This window comes from Mandrillus leucophaeus, unplaced genomic scaffold (assembly GCF_000951045.1).
Source record: "Mandrillus leucophaeus isolate KB7577 unplaced genomic scaffold, Mleu.le_1.0 Scaffold572, whole genome shotgun sequence".
NCBI classification, from domain to species: Eukaryota; Metazoa; Chordata; class Mammalia; order Primates; family Cercopithecidae; genus Mandrillus; species Mandrillus leucophaeus.
In genome coordinates, this window is record NW_012106164.1 from 1931234 (window position 1) to 1941759 (window position 10526).

General features: G+C 53.8%; 1 protein-coding gene across 1 annotated transcript in view; it reads right to left on the reverse strand.

The window, feature by feature from the left end:
* Nucleotides 1-530: 530 nt before the first annotated feature.
* Nucleotides 531-10526, reverse strand: part of RGS3 (regulator of G-protein signaling 3) — a 136978-nt gene continuing 126982 nt past the window's right edge. Inside the window, 5 exon segments of the mRNA XM_011998501.1 lie at nt 531-1507; nt 2564-2730; nt 3349-3410; nt 3796-3897; nt 6933-6997. Of these exon segments, the coding sequence (XP_011853891.1) occupies nt 1322-1507; nt 2564-2730; nt 3349-3410; nt 3796-3897; nt 6933-6997 (582 nt within the window). The 3' untranslated portion in view covers nt 531-1321.

Genomic DNA, 10526 nt, shown 5'->3' on the forward strand with positions numbered 1-10526 from the left:
GAGGCCTCCACAAGCTCACCACCACCCTTCCCGAGATTCTGGCCCCATCCACCTTCACCAGCCATCCCTGCACCAAGTGAAAGTTCTATTCGAACCTCAGGGTGTGGCGAGGCAGAGAAGTGAAGGAACTTGCTGAAAGACATGTGGCCAGCTGGCGACAAGCAAGGACTCCATCCTGTAGCCGGCAGAGTGCAGGCTTTGCAGCCAGTCAGACTTGGGCTGAACCCCTGCCACCTGCTGGCTACGTGACCTTCCCTGTCTGTGCTTCCATCTCCTCATCTGTAAAATGGGGATAAGCCCTACCTCCCAGGCTTGGGGAGGAGATGCAGTGACCACTAGAATGAGTGGCACGGTGCCTGGCACAGAGGAAGGCGTGCGAGAGCAGCCCTCACTAGTGTATCAGTGTATCTGGCTCCAGGATGGGAGCAGGTGATGGCAAGAGAGAAGTGGCTGAATCAACAGCCCAACGACTAACCCTCCCAGCCCCAGCCACCCTGGGAAGGCTTGAGACCAGGAACACACAAAAAGGGTCATGAACAAGAAATAACACAGGCCTTTTATTTGCTCCAGAACTCGGCTACTGTGTGGTCTGAGGGTGCCATGCTTTCCCAAAAGCCCCCAAGGGACACCCCACCCAGGGGGTGCCAGATCTTTGTGTGTAGCCAGACTGCAGTGTCCCCCAAGGCTGCCTCAGTCCAGAAGGCCAGCTGCCCACCACTGGTGCCCGGGACAAGCACATCCGCTGAAGCTGAAGAATGATGTCCACCTTTGCGTGGCAGCTTCTCACAAGGCATTGGCTAAAATATTGCACTTGTAAATCAGGAAAACTGATGAGGCAAGGGTTTCCTATTACAGGACAACGTGCCAAGCATCCAACTACTATTTAAATAAATAAAACTCAAAGTGGGGGTCTGAGCTGCGAGCTCCAATGGCCCTCCAGGAGGGCCCGAGAGCCCAGGCCTGGACCTCCTGCCCCATCAGCCAGTTCTTTAAGGAACTTGGTCAACATGAAGCCTCCGCGGTCTCCGAAGCAGGGAGCAGCAGCTCCAGATCTGGCTCGGCCGGGGCCCCTGACCTGCCAGGGTCCTTGAGCCCCCTCGTACCGGGGCAGTGGGGACCCCACGGGGCCCATCCTTCTACTCCTCCAGTAGCCTGGGCCTCTCTTGGTCCAGGCCTCGCTTCCGTATGTCTATCCATCTGTCCAGAGACACAGCCTCTGGGGGCTTGCTTGCCCCCTCCGTCACAGTGGGGAGGAAGGCAGGTGGGCAGGAGACCCAGCCCGCCTGGTGTGAACGCTGAGCTCGACTCCAGTGGCCGGCCCCTAAAGCGGGGGACTCATCTTCTTCTGGTTAATAAGGTCCAGGTAGAGGTCAGAACGGAGAAAGCGAGGGTACGAGTCCTTTTCCATGAGCCCGAAGATGCGCTTCTGTGCCAGGTCAAAGCAGCCCCGCGTGACGCTCTGCAGGTTGTCCTTGGTGTGCTCCCGCGTGTAGGAGTCCAGATTGACCTGTGAAGGCAAAGGGGCACGTGGTCAGGGTTGCCTGCTGGGGACTGACCGTAGGGCCCATGTGCCTGGAAGGGACCCATCCAGCCTCTCACCTCCAAGCCCCTCTGCCCACATCTTAAGGTTCATCTGAAGTGGAGACCCTCAGACCAGAGGATTCAAGTCCTGGCTCAGTCATTTCCTGCGGGGCTGGCAGCATTTATAAGGCTGAAAATACCACTCCGAGGGTTAGGCTTCCTAGGTTCAAATCCTAGCAGTGCCACACCTGGGTGTGTGACTTTAAGCAAATCACTTAAGTGCACTGAGCTTCAGTTGTCTAATCTACCAGCTAGCAATAATAGTACATTCCTCAAAGTGTGAAAACCAAGCAAGATCATCCATATAATGTGCTTTGCACATCCTGCCTGGCACACAGTAGACGCTAAATAGATGGGAGCAATTAAGATTTATCTCTCTGAGGCTGTCTCCTTTTTCTTTCTTTTTTTTTTTCCAAGACAGGCTCTTGCTCTGTCACTCAGGCTAGAGTGCAGCGGTGCGATCTCGGATCACTGCAACCTCCGCCTCCCAGGTTCAAGCAACTCTCCTGCCTCAGCCTCCTGAGTAGCTGGGACCACAGGTGCCTGTCACCACACCTGGCTAATTTTGTAATTTTAGTAGAGACGGGGTTTCGCCATGTTGGCCAGGCTGGTCTCGAACTCCTGACCTCAAGTGATCCGCCTGCCTCGGCTTCCCAAAGTGCTGGGATTACAGGCATGAGCCACCGCACCCAGCCTGTCTCTTTGTTTCACAGGTTGTTGTGAGGATTAAACATGAGAGCACATACATAAAGGGCTCAGCACATGCCTGGCATGTGGCAGTGCCTTGGTGGTGGCCATTTTTATTACTAACTGGGATTCTGTTCTTCCCCTGATCTTAGCTTGCATCTTCCCCGCTGGGGACCTGGGCTCATGGAGTCATTCTGGACTCTCCCCTTCCTATGCTGCTGGCTGCCACCTTGCAGCTGAAGAGCCACTGGGTCCTGGGGATTGGAGGGGCTGAGGGTCTGCCCTGAGGTCCTACCTCCTTGCATGCCTGGATCGCAATGTATTCAGCAAAGATCTTCTTGGCCTTGGATGCCATCTTGGACTGTGACTTGACCTTCTTGAAGTCCTCACAAGCCAACCAGAACTCCAGATTCTCCTCGCTGAACTCAGTGCGAAGGAAGGCTTGGAACACTGCTAACCCATCTGTGAGGAGAACAGATCCTGGGGTAAGAGGCAGAGTCAGCTTCTCCTACCCTTAAGACCCCCCAGCTTACCCCTACAGGACTTTGAATATGGGCGTGCTGGGAACTGAGTACAATGCCCATCTCTGATAGCCAGGAGCCCTGGGATGTAGCCCCAGCCCTGCCACTGCCTCTTTCAAGGTCTCAGCCGGGTCTCTCCCTCTCTATGCCTCAGTGTCTTCATCTGTGAAATGGGGACTATCGATTCTGTCTCACGGAGCCATGAGAGGAGCCGATGGGACCAAGTCCATGAGATGGCAGGCACATTACTCCCCGTGAAAGCCCTCAGTACTTAGAAATGTTTATTCTTATTCTGGGAATATGGATCTGAGCACACAGGTCCCACGGGCCTCCGGCAGGCAGTGCCAACTCCCATGGATGGGGAGGGGCTGGCAGAAGCTGGCTCAAAGGCCAGACCAAGGGCCTTGGCTTGGGCTCAGCCTCTCTGCAACAGCAAGGACACCCTGACGGCCCAGGAAAGGGAAGGCAGCCTCTCTAGCACCAGCTACACAGGGTCTGGATGGGGGCGAAGGGGAGAGGGAGGGAGGGCGCAGGGAAGGGGCAGGCCAGCGCAACTTACATTTGTGAACCAGCAGCTTCTCCAAGGACTCGCCCCACTTGAGCGCTTCCTCTGAGGTGGGCCTGAGGGGTGAGGGAAGAAACACAGTGAGGGCACTGAGAGGCTTGGGGACCTGGGGGGAAGCTGGGCCTGGAGGCCTTTGTTTACTGCCCTGGGCCCAGGCTGTAGCTGAGCCCAGCTGGGGCGCCCGGAAGGAGGCCCACCCTCTTTCTTGGGGCCAGGGTCCCTTCCAGCCCCCACCTCCATCCCACCTAGCCTGCCCCCTAGGGCAGCCCCTCCCTGTGAGGGCAGCTGCTCGCCAGGTACCCGGCTCCGTCTGTGAGAGCCTCTGTCTCCCCAAAGCTGGATCAAGCCGGCAAGCCCCTTCCCCTCAACCCAGCACTCAGTCCTACTCCCCGAGGAGACAGTGAGTCCCCAAAGGGTCCCAGGGTGCCAGGGAGGACCTACTTGAATGACTTCATCATTTTGTCTGCCTTGCCCGCGGGAGGGGCTCCAGGGGACTCGTTCCGCCGTCTGAAGATGCCCAGCTTGTTCTTCATGTCCTTGGCTCTGGGGGCAGAAGCAGAAAAGAGGATTGCTCAGCCTGGCCCACTCGCCCCCGCAAATACAGGGTCGGGAGAGCTGGGTCAAGGGCACCTACTCCTTCATGGTGTGTCGCCTCTGCAGGTTCCCATTGCGAGTGAGGTACATGCCTCGGAGCATCTCTGTAGGGCCCCCCACCTTGGGGCCGCAGAATGGTCTGCAGGAAACACCCCTCTGGCTCCTGTCCCCTACCCCGCGTCCTAGGCAGCTGGCAGCAACGGTGCAGGCTGCAGCCACACGCGCTCGCTAGAATCCTGGCCTGATGACTGGACTCCCGGGCACAAGCCGGGCTGGGACTCAGACAGGAGGAGCCAGGAAATGGGAGGGACCAGGACGGGGAGCGGAAAAAAAAAATTCCTTCTGGCCAACCCTGAGAGGGAGCCGTGAAAGGGGCATGTGTCTGCAAGGGACAGCCTCTGGGGCCGCCCCGGCAGGAAGCCAGTCCCAGCTATTTGTGACTGGCCTCCCCGTTACTATGGCAGCAGGAAGACAGTGGTTGGGGGTGGGGGACAACAAGTCAGCAAATTGCTGAGAGGGAAGGAGGGAGCCAGGGGAGGCTCTGCCCACCAGGGTGGCAAGACTGGCTATTTTTAGCCAAGAACCATTTTTAGCTTTGTCAGTCCCCAAGGAGGCAGCAGAATTCAGCACTGGGTGAAACTGCTGGCCAGAAAGGGGTTAAATGCCTCTTGCTCACGTTCGCCCCTGTTTTCCCCAGACCCCCTGTACAGGGCACCTCCCAGAGAATGGCTCCTGCCAGCCAGCCTCTCAGCCTCAGTCACCCGCATTGGCGACTTCTAGTCATGAATATACAGCAGTTCCCCAACGTCTTAGTAGTTTTAATCCTGAATAACTTCAGAAGCAGAAGTCCTATAAACTTACAAAAACACCATTTTAAAGTTTAATTATGTAATGTTGTGTGCATAGTTTTGTGATTTTTTAATAATTAATTTTTCACTTTAAGTTTTGGTCTCCATCCTCCCAAAGATGGAAAATGCTCACTGAAACCAAAAATGAAAATGAAAAATTGATTATTCAAAAATCACAAAGCTAAAGACGTGCAAAAGAAATTTTAATTTTAATCTTTCAAGGGGGTTTGGTAAGTTTGAAGCATTTATACCTCTGAAGCTCTTCAAGCTTAAAATGGCACTAAGACCTAGACACCCTGTCTAATGAAGGAGAGTCCTACGGGGAGGCTGAGCCCAGGCTTTGGAGCCAGACAGTCTTGGGTTCAAATCCCAGCTCCAGCAGTTACCAGCTGTGCGCCCCTTGACAAGTTTCCTGACCTCTCAAGTTTCCTATCAAGCTTTTCTCTCCGTCGAGCTGTTTCCTGTCAAACAGAAGCCAGCAGGCCAGGTCTCCAGGTCCCAGCTCCACCACTTTCTTACCATGTAACTTAGCCTCTGCACAGTAGTTTATTCATTTGTAAAATAAGGGTAAGGTCAATAAGAAAGAACGGGATGTAAAATAAAAGTAGTGGTAAAGATTACATTAGATCACATATGAAATACGCACAGAACAGTGCCCGGCATAATAAACAATAATGATTATTTTTATTATTACCCTACATGTTCTAAGACTCTTCGTCTAAGCTTTTAAGAGTGTGAGCTTCAGAGGCCAGGCGTGGTGGCTCATGTCTGTAATCCCAGCACTTTGGGAGGCTGAGCCTGGGAGATCACTTGAGGCCAGGAGTTTGAGAACGGCCTGGCCAACATGGCAAAACCCCCGTCTCTACTAAAAGTACAAAAAAAATTGCTGGGTGTGATGGCACACACCTGTAATCTCAGCTACTTGGGAGGCTGAGGCACGAGAATTGCTTGAACTTGGGAGGCAGAGGTTGCAGCCAGCCAAGATCGCACTCCAGCCTGGGTGACAGAAAGAGACTCTGTCTCCAAAAAAAAAAAAAATGTGTGGGCTTCAGGCAATTCAAAAGGCAGCACCTACACTGAAAGGAGGCTAGACAGGGCAGCTCCAGCACCCGGGGTGCCTGCCCTCTGCTGCCACACACTGCTTCCCTCCCCTCCCACTTCAGCGCCACATTCAACAGTCCTGGCACCCCCTGGACCCTCTCTCATCCTACAAAATGTTAAGTGAAGATGGTTGGTGCAAAGGACTGTTTTGGTTTGTGCATTTCATCTTGCTAAGAAAGTGCAACTGGCTGTGGAGTAAGAGAAGCCAACAGTTGCTGCAGAAAACTGGAGAGGTCAAGGCAGCTGGGGCGAGAAAGGTTTTCTAGGGTAGTGGACCCCACCCAAGGTCAAGGCTAGGGAAAAGGGTTGCAGGAGGCTCCTCCCCATAGCCCAATTCCTGCCTAGTGGTGGGTGCTACAGGACCTGGAAGGGAGGGGCTTCCTCTGGGGGGGGTCACTGTGCACACACCCCACTGCCTCCTCCCTATACCTCCCCCGAGTCTCCAGGGCCTTAGGCCTGGGGATACAAGGAGACCTGAGAAGAACCCACACACACGTCTTTTTCATTGACACATCTAACAAACCCCCCAAAATAAGAAGGCCTGAGTGTGGCCAGAAAGGCTTGGGGAGTGCGGGATTCAGCAGCTGGGCCAGCAGCGCCCCCTCCCGGCAACGCCTGAGACTATTAACATTCAGGAACTCAGGAGGAGAAAGAGGAGCCCCATGACTGTTAGTTCCACCCTTTCTCAGGTCACTCGTGGGCCCAGAAGGAGCAAAGGAGTTGTCGAAGCCATTTGGCCCATGCTTGGCTCAGAAGCTGGGCTAAAGCCAGGGCAACTGGGCTGGTGGCCTCTGGTTCACTGTCTTCCGGGTACTGAATCAGCACTTTGCCTCACTTGGAGAGAATGCTCAGGACCCAGGTAACCCCACTCTGGGGTCACTGCAAAGTTCCAAGATCCAGTTTTTCCTTGGTGTCTGTCTGGGGTTGTGGGTGGGACCAGGCACAACCCCTTCTCCCCACCTGGACCCCTAGAGGAGAGACCCCTGGGGCAGGGGAGGAAGAGGAGTGCAGAAGCCAGTGATCTTCCCAACTTACAGGTTTTTGCTCTTTCTCTTCCGGGAGGCTTCATCATCGTCCCCAACAGTGTCGGCCCCGCTCATCTGTGGAGAGAAGACAGACACGATGCAGTCTGGGCACTCAGGAGCTCCTGCCTAAGCAAAGAGAGGCTCGGAGACCCAACAGTCCCTGCCACCAGCTCCTCCCACCCCCAAAGCCCCCACCCCCGGCACACAGGTGAGGGAGGGAAACTCCCCTGCTGGGAACAGCCTGGCCATGAAGTGGAATCGGCCTGGCAGACCCTGTGGCCACAGGGATCTCCTCCTGGGACATTCAGGCCCCCAGCTTACTGGGGAGAAGCCAGACACCTGGCACTCATGACAGAGGCTTCATTGCAGGCAGTGAGCAGGTGAGAGGGCAGGGCTTCTGCTGCGTCACTAGGCCAATCCCTGCCTCTTTCTGCACCTCTGTTCCTTAATTTCTAAAATCAGGATCATAATGACTAAGTCAGGATTCTGAAGCTCAAAGGAAACCTCAGATGGTCAGCAGTATATAAAATAAATCATTACATAGACCTGAGCGCACATCTCTTGCCTTATAGCTTTCCATGGTTCCCTAGTGCCCTCAGGATAACGTCCAAACTCCATAACATGACTGGATCTACCATCTTAGGATTAGGGCAGAAAGTTCCATTTTAACATCAGTTACAATTCCTTCAGTTCTCTCTCCAGCCTGGCCCCTACTTCAGCAACCTCCTCAACTCTGCCTTCCAACCAACAGAAGGTCTTCATCTCCATATGCAATTCCTTCCCCGGAGAATGCTTTTGTGAGTCTCCCACCTGCCTGCCTGGATGGATGGATGGATGGATGGATATACATGGATAGGTGAATGGATAGATGAGTGGATGGATGGATGGATGGATGAATATATGGGTTGGTGGGTGGGTGGATGGATGGATGAGTGGATGGATAGATGCATGAGTGGATGGATGGAAGAGTGGGTGAGTGGATGGATATATGAATGCATGGGTGAACAGATGGGTGTGTGGATAGATAGATGAATGCATGGGTGAATAGATGGATGCATGGGTGGGTGGGTAGGTGGATGGATCAATGAGTGGATGAGTGGATGGATGGATGAATTATACCTTCATTTAGCTCATACTATAGGCCAGACCCTGGATGGGGCATAATTCAGATACTTATCTCATTAAACCTCACAATAAACCTATAAAGTAAATAGAGGCTCAGAGAATTTAAGTCACTTCCCCAAGGAGACCCAGCATGTAAGTGACAGAGGTGGAATCTGCCTCAATTCAAGACGTGTGTTTCTCCACCAGATGATGCTGCTACTCAAAAATGCAAGGTCAGAACACATTTTAATGTTTCCCGTGAAAGACTCGGGAAGTGCTGCCTCCTTCCTGAGAATGCTGCCCCACCAGAGTTGTAAACACACATGTGTGTACGTGCACACAGAGGCACACACCATATGGTGTGTGATTTCAGAGCAAGGGTTTGGAACCAGACCTGGATATAAATCCTGCTTTCATCAACTTTGGGTAAGTTTCCTAGCCTCTCGGCTTCCATTGTTTTAGCTATGGCTTAGGCATAGTGACAGCCACTTCACAGGGCTGATGGAAGGTTCACCAGGATAAACTCTGGACCCCAAGGCCCAGTCCTGGCACCTACACTAACCTCAGTAACCAGTGGTCATTGCCCAGTGAGTGTTACCACTGTCACCATTCAGTGCACCCTTCAGTGCACACACAGGCTGCAGTCATGCTGGCCCAGTGAGGCCATGCCCAAGGCCCCCACCCGTGGGAAAGAGCCCTCGGGCCCTGGGCTTCCTCCCATTCTAACCTCAGCTTCCGTACTTTATCGGCTCCACACAATGGGCCTGGGGACCACTCCCACCCAGCGGCCATCCCCAGCCTCTGCGCTGCTGTGAAATGGGCTCTTCCTTCCACTGAGGGGAGGAGAGTGTCTTCAGCAGGGACTGACCCAAGCCCAGCAGCCTGACAGAGGTGCTGGGCAGCTCTGGCCCTGGGAGTCGGCCCCCTGGGCTGCTGGGGAAACCCCAGCACCAAGAAGAGGCTGTGGGCCAAGGAGAAATTGAGGTGAAAAAATTGGGTTCTGATTCCCAGCCCTAGGGACTCCCCATAGCTGCCAGGAGGCTTTGGCCTCTGACCTTGGAGGGGGCCAGAGTGGCCCCCCCAACTCCTCCCTCCCACAGCTGCAGCAAGGCCTGCCCAGGGCCCAGCCTGCAAAGGCCCTCCAAAGCAATTCTCCTTTCCATCTTCTCCCTACTGTCTCACTATGCGACCCTGTCCGGCTGAAAAGCAGATGGAGGTGAGTCCAGGATCATGCAGCCCTTCCTTCACTCCAGGCAGAATCCCCGGGCCCTGCCCAGCCTCATCCAGCCACCTCCAGGGACTAGGAGCTCACCACCTCTTGGAACAATAATTATAATTACTACTGTAATTATAGTAATGTTAAGAGTGCAGATTTTTAATTGCCTGGATTTGAAGCTTAGCTCAATCATTTATTAGCTCATTGACCTTAGCTCAGTTACATCCCTCTCTGTGCCTCAGTTTCCTTATTTGTAAAATGTGGATAATAACTGGACCTCCCTCAAAGGGCTGTGGTGAGGATTATGTAAGTTAACACAGGGGATATGCTCAGCACAGCAACCAGCACACAGCAGTGAGCAAGTACTCTCAGCTAATGTGGGTTTTGCTATTATTTATTGAGCGTTCACTACATGCCAGGCACTAGGCCAAAGTGTTTTAACATACTTTATCTCATTTAATCTTGGCAACAATTCTAAGAGCTAGTTACTGATATTTCCCTCAGTATGCAGCTGAGGAAACCGATGCCCAAGGTAAGTTTGGTAACTGGCCTGGGCTCTCTGAACTGGTAAGTAGCAGAGAATTGTGGTCTGGGTCCAGAGCCCACTGGTGACAGAAGGCTTGTCTGTAAGCAGGGCTCAGTTGGTTTCCCCTATTGGTCCTGGTTGAACTTCTGGGGCTCCCTGGCCATCCATGGCTGCCCTCTCTGATCCAGCCCAGCCTGGCAGGCCCCATGGAACCACGTGGAAACAGTGGATCTAAACTCTATACTTACTTGTTTACACATCCGAAATAATTCTTTAGGCTTTTTAAAAATAGGAGACTTGAAGGTATTATCATCTTGGAGCTGGAAGGCATTTTTTGGGTCCTCCTGTCTGACCTCTGACCTACATGGGAGCTTATGAAACAGGGCTGGCACCCTCTGTGGACCACCTCTGCCCAGGCCAGTCCCCTGTAGGGGAGGAAGGAAGCAGGGCCAGGGAAGGGCTGCAGCCTGTGGTCTCCTCACTGTCAAAGAATAGCCCATGACCCTCTGAGCTGAGCCAGAAAGGCTGGAATAGAATTCAATGGCAGCATCCTGGACCCAAACACAACGATTCTTCAGGGCTTCCTTGACTCCCCAGGAAAAACGCCTGTGGATCTGCTCTGCAGGGCCTCCAGGGAGCAGCCAGGAAGGCAGGGGTCTGGCGGCAGGGGGCACCATGAGACCACTCAACTCAGCACAGGGTGCCAGACCCAGAGGACGGACAGCTGGAGAATCGTGGGGGATGGGGGGTGGCAGCGG